Raw genomic sequence first — 22,500 nt, forward strand, 5'->3', positions numbered from 1 at the left:
TCACAATCTGAATACAGACCCAACGATCAGACTACAAGGTCTGTTACCTTTACCTGACAGCATCAGCAATCTGAATACAGACCCAATGATCAGACTACAAGGTCTGTTATTTACCTGACAGCATCAGCAGTCTGAATACAGACCCAACGATCAGACTACAAGGTCTGTTATTTACCTGACAGCATCAGCAGTCTGAATACAGACCCAACGATCAGACTACAGGGTATGTTACCTTTACCTTACACTGTGGGTTGCACCAGCTGTGCGTAAGTTGAAACATAAGCTAGTTTGAACGTAAAGTCTCACTAAGTCCGAGTTTACGCACTACTAAAAATATTTGGGTTGCACCAAGTGAAATAGTTACAACGTAGGCATAAGTTAGAACTTAAATTTTACACCTACGTCTTACTAGGTGTAAAGTCCTCCATAAAATAGCAGTTGGCACGGATTGCAACTTGGCACCATGGCGCATCGTGGTTTTGCGTCCGCAACGCGCTCTCCGTGATCAATTATTACACCCTTTGATATTTATGACTCACGCTTTTGTTTCCCACAAGCTGCAGCACTGCATACAAATTAAAATAACCGCAATAATTTAGCGAGGCAGGATGGTGGAAAATTAGCCTACAATACTGATGAGGGGCTCACAGATAAACGTTAACAGTAATATGAACCTAAACGAACGTTACTCAATAAGGTTCTCATTTGGTTAGTGTTGATGAAATATGAAAGCACTAATTTGCGGTGGGCAACATGTCCCGACTGTTTTCACTCCACTTAATTAAACAACAGTAAATAAAGACCGTTTCCACCGTGCTTTTCACTGATTGGTCACAGATATTGTACACCTCATTTTCTGTGACACTATTTTGGCTAGTGTGAGGTTTAAGGACTACTAGTTCAGATGTACCTTACGTCTCCGTGGTGCAACTAAACAAAGACACAACTTTAGTGTCAAACTAACTAGTTTGTGTGGACTTTACACCCTAACTTAAGACAGAACTTACGTTCAGCTGGTGCAACAGGCTGCAGCAATCTGAATACAGACCCAACGATCAGACTACAAGGTCTGAACGGTTACACATATTATTATGGGAATCTTTCTTTTCCCCCTCAGTTTTCACCCCAGTTGTCGCGTTGCCGTCCTGGTCGTTGCTCCACCCCCTCTGCCGGTCTGCAGAGAGTCGTAGACTAGCACATGCTTCCTCCGATACACGTGCAGTCGCTAGTCGCTTCTTTCCACATGACAGCGGGGAGTTTCACTAGCAGGATGTAGCAATTCCCCCCAGTTCCCCTCCCCCCGAACAGCTGACCAGGGGAGGCACTAATGCAGCGACCAGGACATAATACTCCTCATCCGGGTTCCCACTAGTCTCTTAAAACAGACTGTATCATCTACATCCGGCGAATGCAGCTATACAGTCTGTACGTTACACCCCCAGAACATGCACAAGGAAGTTGGGAAAAAAACCTTCAGACTGGAAGGAAGTTCTGCGGAATCCGACCAATCACGAAACGCGAATGCGGCATATTGGATTCTGATTGGACTAATGAGCGGAAGACCCGCCTTTCTGCCGGCATATTGGATTCTGATTGGACTAATGAGCGGAAGACCCGCCTTTCTGCTTCCCATTCCGGTTGGTGCATGATTCTCCCCCACGAAGTACAGACGGTATGGCGGAAGCATTTGAAAATTGCGGAAGCCAACTCGTCTGTTCTAAGAGACTAGGTTCCCACCCACAGACACGGCCAATTGTGCCTGTATCCCGACACGGGGGCTCGAACCGGTGACCCTCGTGTTGGTATAGGGACGAGGCAGGGAATCTACCACTGCGCTACCCGGGCGGCCCTTATTATATGAATCTCAGCAGAGAGGAACATCTCTGACCTGAGCCAAGGACTAACTGCAGTAAGACTGAGCCAGATAAGATTCAGAGACAGATGAGAAAGTACTCTGGCTTACTGTAGGCAGTCTGGTACAGCAGACAGCTTCTGACACGCTGCATCACAGTGACAGTCTCTCCTCCCTGCCTCTCTCTCTCTCTCCCCCTCTTTCTCTCCCTCCCTCTCTCTCTCTCCAACCAACCCTCTCTCTCTCTCTCTCTCTCTCTTTCTCCATCCCTCTCTCTCTCTCTCTCCCTTACTCTCTCTCTCTCTCTCCAACCCAGTCTCTTTCTCTCTCTCTCTCCATCCCTCCTGGTACCTAACATAGGAGGAGCACATGCCCTATCTTCCACTTGCCCTGACAGAAGGAGCAGAATCATTAATTCGCACATGTAGGACTTAGCACTACACTTACAGGAAGTCTGAGGAGCTTGGGGCTGAGGAGGTGGTGGTTGGTGTGGGGTGGAGGTGTGGGGTGGAGGTGGGGGTTGGTGGGTTAAGTCTGTGGAGCTTGGGGCTGAGGTGGTGGTTGGTGGGTTATAGTGGGTGGAATGGTCCTCATTAGGACAGCGTGATTGTTCTAGTGATTGCTGTAAAAGCCCATCTTCAGCAGGGCTGACATAATCTCCTCCACTGCTGACAGGATAAGAAGTCCCATGGCAGCCTGCTCGCCAGAATCAAATATCACCAGTGGACGTTTCTCCAAATCCACGGAGACTTCGAATATCACGTTTCTAGATACTGTACATGTATGTCAACGTTATACACGGCATATAGTCTGCTATTGAAACAGCAGCACGGTGACCAAGTTGGGTGTTGTGGTCGGAGGGCGTCACCACTTGGCCCTATTGGAATGTGTATTTAGTGACTTAACAGTAGGGGTGTCACAATATATCGTCCCACGAAATTTCGCGATAGTAAAACGTCACGATATGTATCGTTGAAAAACTGAAGATGCATAAAAAATAGACTAAGAAAAGTCTTGTTGTTTGAGTTTGAAGAAAAACTGAAGATGCATAATGAGAATTTATACTGCTGAGAAACCTTTTAGTTCAAAGTAAATCGGAGTGACGGTGTAACTCATTCTATTTCAAGATAAGCCTTATCTCCAATCTCATGTTTTTTCTAGTTGTTATTGTAATAACAATTTCCCACAACAGCATGTTTTGTATTTGTGCATTTCAAATAAAATACTACTTTTCCAGTCATATATTGTCATTATTCAAGTTTTAAAAAATATTGTTAAAATCGTATCGTATCGTATCGTTATCGTGAACCCAGTATCGTGATACGTATCGTATCGTGAACTGAGTGTATCGTGACACCCCTACTTAACAGTGGTAGGCTAGTCCGTACCAGTAATTGTGCTAAGCTAACTAGCAGGAGGGGTATTAGCGTCGCTCTATCTACTGCACGCGCAGAGAAGAGAAGGGCATCTATCTTCTCATCTTTCGGAATATGGCACATTTAAAGTTGTTTTCCTTGCCTAAACATAACCAATGTTTCTTAAAAGTTGTTTTATTTGCGTATAATGTTGGAAACCCGGCGAGGGTTTTCAAATTAACCGCCATTTTGTTTCAAATTTATGTCGAGATTGTAGCTTTGCAGAAACGTAAAATGCCATGTTTTAGAAACATAAAAGGCCAATGTTTTGTTTCAAATTGACGTTGAGATTTGACATCATGCGTGTCTCGCAGAAACCTACAACGCCAACGCTTTATTCTGGCCATTGGGTTGGCAGCCTATAGGGCTGATGTGTGTGTGTGTGTGTGTGTGTGTGGATGGTGGGGGGGTGTATCGGGGGGCTATGGGTGGAATAGTCCTCATTAGGACACAGTGATGGTTCCAGTGATTGCTGTAAAAGCCCGTCTTCAGCAGGCCTGACACATCTCCTCCTCTGCTGACAGGATAAGCAGTCCCATGCAGCGTGATTGGGGGGTTGCGGTTGGAAAATGGAGGGGTGTGTGTGTGTGTGTGTGTGTGTGTGTGTGTGCGTGTGTGTGTGTGTATGCGGGCGTGCACAACAAATGCTAGCATGAAGCGGAGAGTGTTGCAAAGTACCGCAACAGGATAATTTCTCCAGTCAGCCGAGGTTGTCTTCACTGCAGCTTCTACATGTATAGATTGTTCTTCACTGCAGCTTCTACATGTATAGATTGTTCTTCACTGCAGCTTCTACATGTATAGATTGTTCTTCACTGCAGCTTCTACATGTATAGATTGTTCTTCACTGCAGCTTCTACATGTATGGATTGTTCTTCACTGCAGCTTCTACATGTATGGATTGTTCTTCACTGCAGCTTCTACATGTATGAATGCTTCTTCACTGCAGCTTCTACATGTATAGATTGTTCTTCACTGCAGCTTCTACATGTATAGATTGTTCTTCACTGCAGCTTCTACATGTATAGATTGTTCTTCACTGCAGCTTCTACATGTATAGATTGTTCTTCACTGCAGCTTCTACATGTATAGATTGTTCTTCACTGCAGCTTCTACATGTATAGATTGTTCTTCACTGCAGTTTCTACATGTATAGATTGTTCTTCACTGCAGTTTCTACATGTATATATTGTTCTTCACTGCAGCTTCTACATGTATAGATTGTTCTTCACTGCAGTTTCTACATGTATGGATTGTTCTTCACTGCAGCTTCTACATGTATGGATTGTTCTTCACTGCAGCTTCTACATGTATAGATTGTTCTTCACTGCAGCTTCTACATGTATGAATGGTTCTTCACTGCAGCTTCTACATGTATAGATTGTTCTTCGCTGCAGCTTCTACATGTATAGATTGTTCTTCACTGCAGCTTCTACATGTATGGATGGTTCTTCACTGCAGCTTCTACATGTATAGATTGTTCTTCACTGCAGCTTCTACATGTATAGATTGTTCTTCACTGCAGCTTCTACATGTATAGATTGTTCTTCGCTGCAGCTTCTACATGTATAGCTTGTTCTTCACTGCAGCTTCTACATGTATAGATTGTTCTTCACTGCAGCTTCTACATGTATAGATTGTTCTTCACTGCAGCTTCTACATGTATGGATGGTTCTTCACTGCAGCTTCTACATGTATAGATTGTTCTTCACTGCAGCTTCTACATGTATAGATTGTTCTTCACTGCAGCTTCTACATGTATGGATTGTTCTTCACTGCAGCTTCTACATGTATAGATTGTTCTTCACTGCAGCTTCTACATGTATAGATTGTTCTTCACTGCAGCTTCTACATGTATGGATGCTTCTTCACTGCAGCTTCTACATGTATAGATTGTTCTTCACTGCAGCTTCTACATGTATAGATTGTTCTTCACTGCAGCTTCTACATGTATGGATGGTTCTTCACTGCAGCTTCTACATGTATAGATTGTTCTTCACTGCAGCTTCTACATGTATAGATTGTTCTTCACTGCAGCTTCTACATGTATGGATTGTTCTTCACTGCAGCTTCTACATGTATAGATTGTTCTTCACTGCAGCTTCTACATGTATAGATTGTTCTTCACTGCAGCTTCTACATGTATGGATGCTTCTTCACTGCAGCTTCTACATGTATAGATTGTTCTTCACTGCAGCTTCTACATGTATAGATTGTTCTTCACTGCAGCTTCTACATGTATAGATTGTTCTTCACTGCAGCTTCTACATGTATGGATTGTTCTTCACTGCAGCTTCTACATGTATAGATTGTTCTTCACTGCAGCTTCTACATGTATAGATTGTTCTTCACTGCAGCTTCTACATGTATGGATGCTTCTTCACTGCAGCTTCTACATGTATGGATTGTTCTTCACTGCAGCTTCTACATGTATGGATGCTTCTTCACTGCAGCTTCTACATGTATAGATTGTTCTTCACTGCAGCTTCTACATGTATAGATTGTTCTTCACTGCAGCTTCTACATGTATAGATTGTTCTTCACTACAGCTTCTACATGTATAGATTGTTCTTCACTGCAGCTTCTACATGTATAGATTGTTCTTCACTGCAGCTTCTACATGTATAGATTGTTCTTCACTGCAGCTTCTACATGTATAGATTGTTCTTCACTGCAGCTTCTACATGTATGGATGCTTCCTCACTGCAGCTTCTACATGTATGGATGCTTCCTCACTGCAGCTTCTACATGTATAGATTGTTCTTCACTGCAGCTTCTACATGTATAGATTGTTCTTCACTGCAGCTTCTACATGTATAGATTGTTCTTCACTGCAGCTTCTACATGTATAGATGGTTCTTCACTGCAGCTTCTACATGTATAGATTGTTCTTCACTGCAGCTTCTACATGTATGGATGCTTCCTCACTGCAGCTTCTACATGTATGGATGCTTCCTCACTGCAGCTTCTACATGTATGAATTAGGGATGCACCGATCGATCGGCACGTGACCGGAAATGGCCGATTTTCACGTGATCGGCCTCGATCGGTGATCTGTTCCGGTCACTCTAAATAGCCGATTCTGTGAGCCGATTTTCACATGACGTGCGCGCACCCCAAAGCACCGAGACAGGCACCCAGCCACCACACCACACACGCCAGCATACCTTCCTCGTTGTGGATTTTTTTCACCGTCAGTGAAGTAGACAAAGCTCGCAGTTTGTCACACATGCAAGTCGAAAATAAGCCGTGGAGACAGAGATGCGGCCGAGTCCCGCTCGGCTGGAGTCCAGTCAGAGCGGCTCGCTTCACCTCACTGGCCCCTCTCTCTCTGCTCTCTCTACCCGGGAAGCGGTGCTCCAGCAACCCGCCACCGCGCACAGCCGGCTTGGTGTCCAGTATGATAACCATTCCCCGACCTGCTTTTCCATTCCACATCAGCGCTGCTGCCTCAGCCTGTCAAGTCATGTTGTAACGTGACGTGGATACAGGAGAGACTATTTGTTTCGTAATGCAAATAGAACGACATCGACGGACATAATAATAAAAATGCATCGGACTCACAAGTGTGCAACGTTTTCTGTGCGTGACGATATTTTTTCGGATGGCAGATAAAAATACGCATACCAAACTTCGGACTGTGTGTAAACTCCGCCTGATATTCAGACTGAAGATCGTTACTGTAACTCATAAACTCATTTCCCCTCTACTCAAGAGGACTGGTCTGGAGCCAGTCTATAAACTCCTTGTCCATGGATCATTTTGATGTTCTGTTGCACCTGTTTTCTTTTGGAAAAGTAAATGCATGATAGCTGTGGGATATAGGCTATTGGATTTAATTTAATTTTTGTATTCATTGTATTTGCACAAAAAAGCTCTGTCCAGTAGCCTAACCTGGAACACTTTTATTTTGAGTGTTTGAGTGAGAAGGTCCTACTTCATGCAAATGATAAGAATTGTTTATTTGTTTATTTGGATCCCCATTAGATGTAAGAATTGTTCTATGAATCTTAATTTTTAAACAAAGTTACAAAAACGTTGTAAGCTGTCAATTGTTGTTTTTAGAAAAAAAAATCGGAATCGGCAAAAATCGGTATCGGCAAGTCAGACTATTCAAAAATCGGAAATCGGAATCGGCCAAGAAAATGGCAATCGGTGCATCCCTAGTATGAATGCTTCCTCACTGCAGCTTCTACATGTATGATGGCTGTCTCTTCAATGCTGAGGAGACAGTGAAAGCAACAGTCCTAATGACTGGCTCTGCCTATGAAAACAGATATGATAGTCTGTTTACACCCATACTGCTCAATTTGCACAGCAGCCATTATTCTATGACTGTGAACAAATCTGCCCCTACTGTCTTTCCACTCTCTTGTCCATTCTTCATTGAAATTTGGTGATTTATTATTGTCGGATTGCAGAATTCTGGTGACTCATCTCCAATAATGAATTCCTACTAATTCACTTTGTTGTGCACTCTCCAAAATGTTGATGAATTATCCACTGTTTTAGTGTCTTAATCATGCATTGCCATCCTAATTTCACCACATATGCACATTTTATATGTAATGATCAACCTACTGATCCACCTTCTATAATTCTTGATTGTCGGATTGCAAAATTTGGCCAATTTCTCTCCAATAACTCATGGGAGTAATCGGTGGAAGATGGGTCAAAATGCGTGTAGGAACTTAACTTCAGAAGAGAAATGAGGTACTATGTTCTCACCCGCCTCTCTGACAAGCCAGTTAACATCTCTGCAACTCTGCAGTTAGCGTTCAGAATACAGTATAAATGACACTTTGGTTGAGTGTATGTGTGATATATACAGTATGTGTCTAAAACAAGCCTCCACTTCAATGACTCACACATGCTGTTTGAGTGTCCCTGTGAACTGTGAACGCTGCCACGGTCTGTATTGTAGCCCATTATCATCAAGGCCAAGTCGCTGTGTCTGTTATCTGCTTGTTTCCTGAATGCCACAGTCAATGTCACTGATTGCTGGTGCTGTTTCAGTTGCCCGGGCAACTCTGATAATGACAGGGACCTGTGGTAGACACCCCCCCCCCCCCCCCCCACCCCCCCTCTCCCTTCATGATCATTTATGCACTCCAGTGTGGAGACTGTCGAACAAGTACGTGAGTATAGGGCATTTAGAGGAGACCATATCAGTATATCAAGCACTGTGTGTGACTGCATGGTTACATGCAGCTCTGCCAGTTTCAGGAAAAAATCATATCTCGTTATTTTTAGGCTGAACGGCGATACACAATATATATATCTTTGTATGCTCTAGAAGTGGGCTAAATGTTCCGTTGTAAGTCAAAGTCATATGTGAGATGTGGCAAGCACTAAAACAACACTGAACAAAATAAAATTGCAAAGATGGCGGTTTCCTTCCCTGACTGACTATTGGTGCTTTCACAAAATAAAATAAAATAAATAATAAAATGATATTTTTGATAAATAATCATCAGTAATGTGGATCTAATGACAGGGGGTAAAGGCAAATAAAAAAAAGGTTATTATATAAAGGTATTATAGAATAGCTAGAACAGTCTGGTAAGTTCAGAAAATGACATAACCTTACTGTAATGTACAAACAAACTGGCATAAGCCAGCAGCGAGCACACTCACCGGTGTTTTTAAAGTTTTCGGTGCACGGCACAGGAGATACTTAGTAAAGAAGGCCGTTAGGCTGAAACGTCCGTGTGCTGTACCTGGTGTTAAGCTGGAATAAACTCAACGAAAGGACATTTTTGTGTGCTGGCTCTTTCTCCTACTTACTGTAATGTAGCGTTTAAAACCAGGAAAAGACAACACTTATATCATGATATTAGCATATCCAAAATCTAAGACGATATCTAGCCTCATATCACGATATCGATATAGTATCAATGTATTGCCCAGCCTTATCAGCAAATGCTGATTTATGTTAGGCTCAGTATCAATAATTCATTAGTTGTTTTTTGATGCAAGATCATATGTTCAGCCATTGTATGACACTTGTCAACACAATTCAAAATTCTATTAAATCCTGAACTTGAAGCATACATTAAATTTCATTATTTAAAAGAATCATTGAAACGCCACTTTTCACTTATGAACTGAGAATACAACGAGAAAAAACAGTTTGCATGAAAACCAACTTTGAATTGACTATTATCCTTTTTTGTAAAGGATATTTTTAAGAGGTTTAACTTTGTCGTTTCCAGCACTCTCTCAGCCTAATCCTGTCACTATTAGTGCCATGTACATCGATATACCCATTGACTTAAACAGGGAAATACAACGGTAAAAACTAAACCACAGATTATGCAGCCTCCTTATTTGGAATGCAAAAAAGTTTCAGCAAAGTTTTATATTTGATATACGATATCACCAAAATCAACGTGCAAGCTGAAATTTTCAATTTACCTCCTGCGGAGGAGACGTACGCACACCGAATCACACACGCCCCCTCGCGTGTGCACAGATACGCGCTCACCCACTCACACATAGGGTGAGAAAAGAGAAAGAAAAAAAAAAGAAAAGGAAAAGTGACAGAATGTCATTAATTTGAGCTCATTTAGAGGCTTTCTCAGTGTGCAGGATGTAGCGAGGCATTTGTGTTAATGAGCTACATCGTTCATGTGAAATGATGGCACAATTAGGGAAACAAAAGTGCAAGGTGTGACAATTTAAGTGAATGTGCTTTGTCAGTGTCTGCAAACAACACCGCGGAGACGGGCGCGTACGCAGAGAGGCCGCGGCTTATGAAAACATGGCGGGGGGCCTTTGGAGGTCGGCGTTTCCACAGACCCGTTCTCACCTCGCCGCTCTGCACGCCAGCCGCGCTCCCTCAGGACGCGCCGCGGCAGGAAATGAAAGGAAAGCTGCTGCATGCAGATGTTTTGATGACTGCATTGTTGAATTTGCAAACGTTCTGCTTCGCGCGCCTCTCTCTCTCTCTCTCTCTCTCTCTCTCTCTCCTCCCGTCAGCAAGTAACACTTTATTCGGAGGGAGGATTTGTAACAATATTCCCGCAGCTTTTTTTTTTAGTTGACGTTCAACAATTCAACTGTTTTGCTTTGGCTGGAGATGTTTAACAGATGATGTTCCGCTTCCCGTTCCACACACCTGATTCTTCTCGCCACCTGGCGCTACACTGAATGTGACAGGGTGTGCCTGTGTGGTATTTTGGGTAACAAGTAGGCCAGGGTCTGTTTTCTTTTCTGCAGATGATAAAAGTGCAGATTGTAAGCTTTCAAATGATTTGTCATATATTGAAATCTGAAAATAATTGATGATGAGATGCTTATTTGAAATTATTCTACGAATATGTATGTCGAGGATTTGTGGTTCACATGTAGATTATTATATAGATAATCTGTTCAACATCGACGGACAAAAGCGAAACAGTTGAATTGTCGAATATCAATCAGCTGCTGAAATGCTACGAATAGTCTGTAGACCAGGGGTGTCACGCGGCAGCTGCTTCTCGCATCATAATGTATGGGGTATTTCTTTTAAATCACATTGTAATAGAATTGTACTCTAAGGATTTTCTTTACCATCTGAAAACATTAGTTCTGCCTGTGCTGTTCCTCCTACTTGGTGCTTGTCTAAGAAGCTGTATGATAGTGCTGTCATCGTTAGGTGAACAGAAAGAAATCAAATTCAACTTGCTTGACTAACCAATTACTGGAGGGCCACAGATAGTATATTTTGAGAGACAAACCGAGGGCCACTTCAAATCAATTGGCCCCCGGGCCAGACTTTGGACAATGCCTGCTGTTGACTCTCTGTAGTAGGCGGATTCTCCAAATAGTGTGTTTCTGTAGCTCACCTCAGGAATCAAGGAGCGTATAATTCAAAGGTGACTCGCAGTAAAAGACGCTGTCCCTGTCTTCATTGAACTAACAGCACCATTGTCTCATTTCAGAGAGGTGGCGTCTCTCTTTCTCTCTCACTATCTCTGTCTCCCCCCCCCCCCCCCCCCCCCCCCGCTGTCCTCTCTTCCTCCGCTCCTATCTATCACAGCCACCTCCTCGCCTTCATCTCAGAATCCACTTGAAACAACACGAGGCCTCGCGTCGCGTCTTGACTCCACAGATCTTGGTGTCGCGCTGTCACCCTCATTAGTTATAGTCAGCCTGCACGCCGGGCGAAGGCTCAGCCTAGCACGTAATGCTGCTTTGGTGAGCTAATGAAACTGTAATTACAGAAATAACAGGGGGGAAGCATCGTCCAGTCACTTTTAGGGGCCTCGGTTATTTGTGAGTATGAGTGATCATCGCGCGCCACGTTTTTATTTTTGTTTTTTATTGTTTCTGCTGCGTTCGTATGGTAACCACGGCAACGTGTAGCGCCACGTTCAAAGCACCTCTCTCGCCTTTTGGTTTAGTGGACTTCATCGATGTGTGGGGAGATGGAAGCCTCCTCATACTCTGCCTGTTGAACAATGGGCTTCTTCAGCGGTGGACCTGGCTGTCATGGTGATGATGTCGGTGGTGACCCGTACGCATGACGCTAAATTAGACCATTTTTATGGCGTGGAATGCATTTGTGGAAGCAATTTGTGGACCATGGACATCTCCGTGATAGCTATAGGTTGCGTATGTCTTTTTTTCTTCTTCTTCTTTTGTTATGTGGTAGAGCTGTCCACTCATTGATCCTGCCCGGGTTGATTTGTCCTGAAGAGCACATATTATATTGAATATATATGCTGTGAGCTGATATCTTTGTTGGTTTTGTGGTTGGGGGGGGGGGGGGGCGGGGGGGGGGGTTCTGAGTTCTGAGTGAGTCTGGTTGTGTATGTGTTTGTATAGGTTTTATGTAAATGTTTATGTTTTGCTTTGTTTTTTTTTGTATTTTTCTTTCTTGTTAAAAAAACCCCAACTTGACTCAATAAAAATCGATAAATAAAATGTATGTGCGGGGAGCAATATCTACCGCCCTGAGTATTGGTATGAAGTATTTGTGATCTATAACACGGCACTATGGAGGGGGATAAGGTCCACTTCCTGTGCTACTTATAAAGTTATTGTCCCCAGCGGGCCTCATTTAGCAAAGTGTACGTTGTGCCACGTTTAGTATCCGGGCTACCACAGCCGCCTCCGAGCACAGCGGCCAAACACATAGATCCCCGCTGTCAAAAGTGCAGTGTCGTCACATACTGTACACTTAGTGCATTTACAGCGTGTGAAGCTGCAGAATCTGCTGAGCAACTCAGCCTGCGTTCATTAAAACCCCTATAGGATGAGATGAAACTTGATGACTTTGCTGCACATTTTACAAACTTCAACTGTTATCTCTCTCTGCTCCCCCTTTCTGCTGCAGCTCCACACGGATTTGGAAGTGGGCTCCAAGCGCATCAAGTACGTGCTGGCGGGCGAGGGGGCGGGCACCATCTTCGCCATCAACGAGATGACGGGCGACATCCACGCCATGAAGAGGCTGGACCGCGAGGAGAAGGCGGAGTACACGCTCACGGCGCAGGTCGTCAACGCCGACACGGACGAGCCGCTGGAGCCGCCGTCCGAGTTCATCATCAAAGTGCAGGACATCAACGACAACCCGCCGCAGTTCATGGAAGGCCCGTACAGAGCGTCCGTCCCCGAGATGTCCACAGTCGGTGAGTCGGCTGCGGTATGAGGGTGACGCAGGAGTGGGGTTTCACTCCTGCCCCATCCCCACAAAAATACTCCTGTCTGAGGGTGACGCAGGAGTGGGGTTTCACTCCTGCCCCATCCCCACAAAAATACTCCTGTCTGAGGGTGACGCAGGAGTGGGGTTTCACTCCTGCCCCATCCCCACAAAAATACTCCTGTCTCCTACTCCTATTTTTTCAGGGCTGTACGTTCACTTTTTTGCACTTAGCACTGTTGCTACAGAGGTTGAGCGTTTTGTAGCACAGGCTATAACATTGTAGCAGGCCTATATTAAAAAGTATGTTACCATCTCGACAAACAACCACAAGTAGTGCAGTTCTTCACTTAAAGAGGTCCGTGGCGGGAAAAGGACATTTTATGTCGCAGAGAGGGCACACAAAATCCAAACACAAATGCGTTTCAAAACAGTATTCACCTTATGTAGCCCCGCCCACTTGACCCAGTTGTGTTATGACTTCCTGTTCAAAACAGCGTCTGTTTAACCTGCTCACTAGTACTGTACTGTCACAGGAAGTGTCAACACAATAGGAAGTAATTGGCTGACCTCTTTGTTGGAACATAAGGTGGATAGTAAAACACAAAAATGTGTTTCAAAACAGTATAGCACGTGCTAAATTCGTTCATAGCACAGATCTACACACAGTATTATGTAGCACTGTACAGGCCAGGTCATGCACACATGGTCAGGTGTCTGTCTGCCTGCAACCAACCAGCCACCAGAGCAGCCAGGAAGACTTAAAAGGATAATAGTGTTTCTTCATATTACAACCGCATGTTCATATTTATTATATATAAAAGCTGGGATATTGTTGCCATCATCCCGTGACCCATGGGAGTGCAGAAAAAATGTCCGTCTCTAGTCAGCGGGCAGACTTAATTTCTGGTATCTGCCGGGCAGTAAATTGTGTGCTGATGCCAGCGACAGGGTATCTCTGATGGGCTGCTGCTTGAAAATGAGTAAGAACAAGAAGCTTGCCAGCTGTGAGCGTCTTGCAAATGAAGATATAAGGATGAAATATAGAAACAAATGGTTCAAACAACTATATATATATATATATATATATATATATATATATATATATATATATATATATATATATATATATATATATATTATGTTCTCCATTGTTGAATGTTGTATTTAATTTGTAATCAATTATTGGGTAATTAGTCCATTGCAGACTCACTTTTAGTTTCTGATTTCCATGTGGTGCTGTTGAACAGCTCATTTTATGGTTAAAATAAAAAGTGGTCTGAGAACGCATTATTTGGCCTCTGTACTGTTTACGGTCAGATGTGGGCCTAGAACATATTTTTGAGATGTTCAAGTGGGCCATGAGTCTGAAAAGGTTGGGAACCCTTGGCGTAGATGATATGCCCGGTTATCTCAGCATTTGGGAATATGTGGATGATTTTTGTACGGCCTCTTTCATGTGTGCAGTCAATATGAGCATGGCCCCTGTGATCAGAGCACTGTGAAGCTCTGAATAGAACGTTTGGCAAAGGACGCACAACACTGTGGCGAAGGGATTACTGTAGGAGCAGCAAATAGCACGCTATTGAAATTCCGTGCGGAATAGCTCACTTTGTATCAGAGGCATTGAGAAACTGATAACACAGTTTTATTTATTTATTTCATCTTCAGAGAAATAGCAACCCAACAGAGAGGCATACCTCATGGCCGACGTTCCATCTCTGATGCCCCCCCCCCCATTTGATGAGATTGTATCTCTCAGACCCAAATCTGAGAGTATTTTTACCCTTTGATATGATATTGTGGAGAATTCCATAACTGGAACCGGAAGTGCATTTCCCATTCATTTTACCCATAGACATTTACAAAAAAATCCACAAAAAAAGAAAGACATTTCGTCTTTATTTTTTTGTTTTTGCTCCAACTGAAATGTTTTATGGTCTCTCATGATTCAGTAGGTCATGGGTTGGCTTGGTTCCAGTCTTAAAACTGGTTATACAAGGATTTTTTTGAAATGTCTATGGAGCTGAGGGAGGACCACCGCTCAAGGTGCTGAAAAAAAAACTGCAGAATCCACAATGAAAGAAGGGCTTTCCGCACACTTAAATTTCAAGAATCACATTTATTGTAAGCTTTCGGTCAGCAAGACCTTCATCAGAGCATGAAATGTCTATGGAGAAAATTAATGGGAAACTCACTCCCGGCGCAAGAGATGTCACATGACTGTTAAGCTCTATTGCACGTAGAGAGATAATAGAGAAACTATGATCAAAACAGTTCTTCTTCTACATCCTCTGATTGTGTTCACTTAAATGAAGGTGGCTATTTGCTGCTGCAGACCCCCTGCATCCTCCTCAAGGACCCCTGCTGGTCGCTTTTGCATCATCACATCAGTATATAAAAGGGAGCTACGGCTCTGTCTGTCCCACTGATGACATCATCAGTGATGTCATAAATTCACTCACACACACACACCCCAGTGATGATGTCATCAGTGGTGTCATAAATTGTGACATCATCAGTGATGTCCGAGGCATTGGGACATCAGTGATGTCATAAGAGGTTGTGATGTCATCAGTGATGTCATAAATTCACTCACACACACACACCCCAGTGATGATGTCATCAGTGGTGTCATAAATTGTGACATCATCAGTGATGTCCGAGGCATTGGGACATCAGTGATGTCATAAGAGGTTGTGATGTCATCAGTGATGTCATACGAGCAAAATCAAGTCCCAGGCGCAGACACTGAAAGAAGTGGGAGTCTGGCTTCAGAACCCCCATCTTCAGCCATGGACAGCTGTACTGTATGTTGTCAGCTCCAGGTCATCCCGCATCTCTGAGGGAGCAGCCAGGATGAGGGCGCGCAGCGGGGCGAGCTGCGTATGCAGGCTGCAGGGCCAGCTCGGCGAGCTGCAGGGCAAGCGAGCCTAGGAACCGAGCGCACATAGCACGCGAGACGCCTAGTTGCCTAAAGTTCAAGATGAGTGTTTACTGCACTGTAGGCTATTCATGTGTGTGTGTATATATATATATATATATATATATATATATATATATATGAATCATACAGTTTGCATGTATTAGCGCAACCTTTGTTAGCACCACGCTGTCATTCAATCTGTCAATTCAAACGGGAGTGCTGCTAATTGCGGCGGAATAGCATCCATCCTCACAACAACACTTCCAACCCCTCTAAACTAGTACACAAAAACCACTGGCAAACACTTAACATTTAACAGTATGCTAATATATTCATTTATTCACATTCGTATTCCATCCATGCATTTAAATGACCGCTGTCTGATCACATAATTCAAGCGTATAACTCGCCCTGGATTGGCAGAAGCGCCCGCGAGTGGATCAGTATACGCTGCAGTTTTTCTCCGAGCGCGCCTCGCTTATATACCGACCGACTGACCCTCCGGCAGCGGGAGCCTTGTCGACAATACTTCCATCAGTAGCCGGCAGGAGATCAGAGTTGGAGGTGTTGTTGTTGTTGGGCGCTATGCTGCTTGTTATTGTGATTCCTCCTCGCGGCTTCTCTCTTGTTACCTGTCATGTGTCTGACACAACATGCTAGGGCAGATGGTGCTTTAGATATGTAATGGAATCTGTTTGGTCATGCCATCTGGCAGACGTTGCAGCATCGGTTTCCCCTCGTCTTAACGGCGATTCCTCCGCCGTTTTCGGCGCCGGCGTCTCGCGATGACGCAGAAGTCGAGCGTGTAAACACGACGGTGACATCTGTTGTCTGAGCGCGCCGTTACTTGATCCCGCGCTGCCTGTTGTTTGGATCGCGGCTGAGACGCGGCGCTCCTCTCTCTCCGCGGGCTCTCTGTCGGTTCCCGTGCGGAGGGCTCTGTCGGTGCCGTGCGGAGGGGGGAAAGCTGTGCCGATGGGGACGGGGAGCGAAAGTGGCAGTCGACGGCACTCTGTGTGATTTGCCGGTGGGAAATGCGGCGTACGAAATCGGCGTCTCTCTTTGTTGATTGTTGTTCCCTTTTTGTCACTGCTGATTAATTAAACATTCTGGAAATGCTCAGTTGTCGGCTTGAAAGGCCTCTCTTTCAAATGACTCGTTTTCCTCTGGTTGTGTTCATTTCATGTGCGCCGTGCATAATGGAACGAATCAGACGCCCGGACGAACAAACGAGAAGTCATTCATCTCTCGCCTCGTATTCATAAATCGCAGGGCCTCTTCTACAATGGAGTTTCATCTTTTTTATCGCAGTGGAAACGAGTATTTGTGCAGATTTGGTGGCGGGTTTGAGTTGTGCATAACTACTAAAGTCCACGGGGGAAAGGCTGGAGAAGATAAGGGGGTATATTGATGTGTTGAAAAAAGTCTGCTGAATTGTGAGCCAATCTCCACAACAACACACTGACACGGAAAAGTCTTCCAAAGTCGTTACGCCGCGCGCTAAAAGATGCTAAGTTATGTCTGGTCGTCGCTTCAAACAATGCTGAGTGGGCGCGTGTGTTTGCGATTTGGCGCGGCCCCACCTGCTTGGAATGATCAACGATCTAATTCAGACGACCACAGGCCGGTTCTTCTACAGCCTCATCCACTCCCAGAGCTTTGCCAGTCCTTTCTTTTTTCAGTATTCTTTTTTGGATTAAGTTATTTTATTTTCCGCATTTTTCTCCCATTCTCTCTCTCCCTCAATAGACCCTTTTCACGGGGGCCATTTTGTGTCGAAAAGGCAGAATACACACAGGTGCAAGCAAAACACTAACGAGGGTTTCCAAATCCCAATCATGGAAGTTTGAAACCCTCATTAGTGTGTTTGGCTTGCACCTGTGTTTACCCTGCCTTTCCGACACAAAATGCCCCCCCGTGAGAAGGGTCTATTATACTCGGTCAATTCCCCCTGCTGTCCCGATCGTTGCTCCGCCCCATCCGCCGATCTGCGGAGAGTTGTAGACTAGCACATGCTTCCTCCGCTACATCATGTGCAAGACACCCGTCCACTTCTTTTCACCTGACAGCGAGGTGAAGATCACACGCGCACGCGTGGGAAGATCACACTACCCCCCCCCCCTCCTTCCCCCCCAGTTGGAGTTCAGCAGTGCTAACGTTTAATCCAGACTTCATCGATGTCTCACCCAGCGGCTCGTCCGTCACATGTGTATCCATGCGGTATCAGTGCGACCAGGGACAAATATCAACAGCCACCTTTTATCAGTCAAGGACCACGGCCAGATAGAACCTCCCTCCTCCTCCACCTCCTCCTCCTCGTTGAATGTCACCATCCCCCATAGGAAGCTGTCCCCGCAGCCGGATGAGATATGTGACATGGGCCGGCGAGGTCAGCGTGTTTCCTGTGTGCGGAGGAGCATAGAGGAGCATAGAGGAGCATAGAGGTTAATGGGAAATGAAGGAGAAAGACTCTTTGTTCTTGCTTTAAAAGAGCCGGCCCGGATAAGACGTGTCGCTTCCTCTGCCTCCTCTGTGACTTTCATTTTACTCAATGCTGGAGATAGGGACTGTCTACGCCTTTCATTGTTTAGTGGATCGACTCCCAAAGTACAGTGCGACACAATGCCAGGAAGTGGGTGGCAAAGGTAATGGCTGCCCCTGCACTGATGCCCCGTCAGCAGCACACCGTCGGATCTGATTTGTAGTGTAGGTCAGGTAGGGGTAACCAGGTTAACACTGTTAATTTGTAGTGTAGGTCAGGTAGGGGTAACCAGGTTAACACTGTTAATTTGTAGTGTAGGTAAGGTAGGGGTAACCAGGTTAACACTGTTCATTTGTAGTGTAGGTCAGGTAGGGGTAACCAGGTTAACACTGTTAATTTGTAGTGTAGGTAAGGTAGGGGTAACCAGGGTAACACTGTTAATCTGTAGTGTAGGTCAGGTAGGGGTAACCAGGTTAACACTGTTAATCTGTATTGTAGGTCAGGTAGGGGTAACCAGCGTAACACTGTTAATTTGTAGTGTAGGTAAGGTAGGGGTAACCAGCGTAACACTGTTAATCTGTAGTGTAGGTAAGGTAGGGGTAACCAGCGTAACACTGTTAATCTGTAGTGTAGGTAAGGTAGGGGTAACCAGCGTAACACTGTTAATCTGTAGTGGAGGTAAGGTAGGGGTAACCAGGGTAACACTGTTAATCTGTAGTGTAGGTAAGGTAGGGGTAACCAGGGTAACACTGTTAATCTGTAGTGTAGGTAAGGTAGGGGTAACCAGGGTAACACTGTTAATCTGTAGTGGAGGTAAGGTAGGGGTAACCAGGGTAACACTGTTAATCTGTAGTGTAGGTAAGGTAGGGGTAACCAGGGTAACACTGTTCATTTGTAGTGTAGGTAAGGTAGGGGTAACCAGCGTAACACTGTTAATCTGTAGTGTAGGTAAGGTAGGGGTAACCAGCGTAACACTGTTAATCTGTAGTGTAGGTAAGGTAGGGGTAACCAGCGTAACACTGTTAATCTGTAGTGGAGGTAAGGTAGGGGTAACCAGGGTAACACTGTTAATCTGTAGTGTAGGTAAGGTAGGGGTAACCAGGGTAACACTGTTCATTTGTAGTGTAGGTAAGGTAGGGGTAACCAGGGTAACACTGTTAATTTGTAGTGTAAGTAAGGTAGGGGTAACCAGCGTAACACTGTTAATTTGTAGTGTAGGTAAGGTAGGGGTAACCAGGGTAACACTGTTAATCTGTAGTGTAGGTAAGGTAGGGGTAACCAGGGTAACACTGTTAATCTGTAGTGTAGGTAAGGTAGGGGTAACCAGGGTAACACTGTTAATTTGTAGTGTAGGTCAGGTAGGGGTAACCAGCGTAACACTGTTAATTTGTAGTGTAGGTAGGGGTAACCAGGGTAACACTGTTAATTTGTAGTGTAGGTCAGGTAGGGGTAACCAGCGTAACACTGTTAATTTGTAGTGTAGGTAAGGTAGGGGTAACCAGGGTAACACTGTTAATTTGTAGTGTAGGTAAGGTAGGGGTAACCAGGGTAACACTGTTCATTTGTAGTGTAGGTAAGGTAGGGGTAACCAGGGTAACACTTAATTTGTAGTGTAGCTAAGGTAGGGGTAACCAGGGTAACCCTGTTCATTTGTAGTGTAGGTATATGGTAGGGGTAACCAGGGTAACGGTTAATTTGTAGTGTAGCTAAGGTAGGGGTAACCAGGGTAACACTGTTAATCTGTAGTGTAGGTAAGGTAGGGGTATAACCAGGGTAACACTGTTCATTTGTAGTGTAACCCTCGTATTGTCCTTTTTTTTACCCGAAATGAAAAGTTTTCCCATCAGAAATCTGTTTTTCTTCCATCAAATTGCCCGAAAATCACATGGGTGGTTCAATACTATGCCGTTCACAAATAAAATTGGTTTGACTGTTTATAAAAGCACCATGGAGTATACATTTTAAATTTTCCAACAAGTACAAATTTGTAGTTGTTGTTTTTACCGTCCACCTGGCCACTTGATAAAGGTCCTGTAAGGTCCACTCAGCGCGCCTCGCCTTGTCCAAGCCTCATTTAGAGTGCTGCATGTGACTCTGCCCTGGCCTGAGGCAACCTGTGGCTTCATCAGCCTGCTGCCTTCTGAAGGCTGCGCTTCTCTATTCTCTGAATGAGTCATTGAGGCGGTCTAATTTGGAGCTTGTTGTTTATTCTCTTTATTCAATAATTGTAAGAGCATTCTTAACAATGCCCCACCACAAGCATGAGTGCTCTCCAGCTTCTCCTTTCATGTTGTGGAGCTGAGGTCCTCCATAAAGGCCACCGGACAGAACACATTTCATCTCCAGGCAAGGCGGTGCACAACCAATACTTTCCCACTGGGATTGCTGCAGCCTGGAGGGAGGGCACTTACCACAATTACCGCTCAGCGTTAAGGTCTAGCATCATGGAGACTCTGCCAGGAGCAGCGCTGGTGTGGAGAGATGGTCACATAGTGGCCAGGTACCGGAGCATGAGGGGCCCGGACCAACAACGAGGAGCGTGGGAGGGATGGAGGCACAGGCATGCTGCACTGGCGTGCATTAGCTCTTTGCCCAGAAACAGTGGATGAAGAGCCAGACCCCAGATGACGAAGAGGAGAGAGAAATGGCAAAGCGTGGCACAGATGAAGAAGGTCCAGGCTGATAGCCAGGGGTAATGGAGGCGATGTCTTTTTCAGAGTTCTCACACCACAGGGAGAGGGAGCCACCTTCCCGGGGGCCGCTTTGCCATCTGATGGAGGCCTAGAAGGACGTGAAAGTGACTGAGGCTTGTGTTCAAGCCTCAAGCTATCTAACCTATACCCACCTCCTGGGGCTGCACCTAGGAGTGGAGAAAACCTATGAGAGGTTCTACTGGCCCAGGGTGAACAGGGTGCTCGAGGATTACTGCTAGCAGTGTGCTGAGTGTCAGGAGGCCACCCCCCAAAGCCATACTACCAGAGTCCCCTGATCCCCCTGCCTGTCACTGAGACGACCTTCAGCCGGCTGGCCATGGACATTGTAGTCCAGGTCTGTCCTGGTGGGGCTGTGGACACCAGTTCATTCACCAGTAACGGGGGAGATGTGCAAGCAACACATTGTAAACCTGTAGGTTCTTTCATCTCAAACCTCACACCTCCTGAAATTGTCTCAATGTCCTATAACGCATAATAGCAACAAGGCTACCTGTGGCAGGCAGAGAAAATAAGCTTTTTGTGCAACTATGATCAGCGATAGTGGCCAAGAAATCGCATCATCACTCTTCCTTTAATCTCGTAGCAAGATCTCGTTTCGAGGAAACCTTGTGGGGCACTCTCTTGTGAGACACAAGGTCACGTCGCCCTACGTAATTGGAAAAAAAAAACATGCATAGTGTATCATCACCACGGCAACAAAGAGCTCCATCTCACAGTGTGTTCAAAGCACCTATACAAGATAAAACCCATCAGGCATGAGCACCTACAGTACCAGGCACGGTGGAAAGGAGGCACTAGGGGGGGGGGGGGGGGGGGGAGCTACCCCTGGAATGAGCCGAACTCCCCCTAAGCACCTACTGCAATTTCCTTTGGGGAAATAACTAAATAAGACCTAGGGTTCAGATTGAATACAGAACACGGCTGATTTCAATATGAAAATATAATAGGTTTATTTATTTATGTATGTATGTATGTATGTATGTATGTATGTATGTATGTATGTATGTATGCATTTATTTATTTATATATGTATGTATGTATGTATGTATGTATGTATGAGGGCAGCAGATGGTCCTTTGGAATCTGTACATAATGCAACAAATGTTTATGTATTGTATAATATTGAAGTGTGCCTTTATTACTTTAAAACTAGTAATAATGTATCTCAATTCTGAAGTGTGCCTTTATTACTAATCTCAAACTAGTAATGATGTTGTAATTATCCACTACTGTCTGATGTGAACCAAAGTGCCCTTCTGGGACATGTATTAAACTGATTGATTGATTGATTGATTGATTGATTGATTGATTGTATGTATGTATGTATGTATGTATGCATTTATTTATTTATTTATATATGTATGTATGTATGTATGTATGTATGTATGTATGTATGTATGTATGTATGCATTAATTAATTAATTTGTTTGTTTATTTATTTGTTTATTTATTTATTTATTTATTGGGGGGTCCCACTGACCTC

The 22,500-nt window shown here is 44.5% G+C and overlaps 1 protein-coding gene across 1 annotated transcript in view; it reads left to right on the forward strand.

Moving 5' to 3' along the window:
- cdh8 (cadherin 8) overlaps window positions 1-22,500 on the forward strand; it is a gene marked incomplete at both ends in the record, with an annotated part of 166,457 nt that overhangs the window by 14,017 nt on the left and 129,940 nt on the right. The window contains one exon of the mRNA XM_083652610.1: window positions 12,590-12,884. Within this exon, the coding sequence (XP_083508736.1) occupies window positions 12,590-12,884 (295 nt within the window). The remainder of the gene's footprint in view (window positions 1-12,589; window positions 12,885-22,500) is intronic.

The sequence above is a fragment of the Poromitra crassiceps genome, assembly GCF_964638095.1.
Source record: "Poromitra crassiceps genome assembly, chromosome: 16".
In the NCBI taxonomy this organism is placed as follows: Eukaryota; Metazoa; Chordata; class Actinopteri; order Beryciformes; family Melamphaidae; genus Poromitra; species Poromitra crassiceps.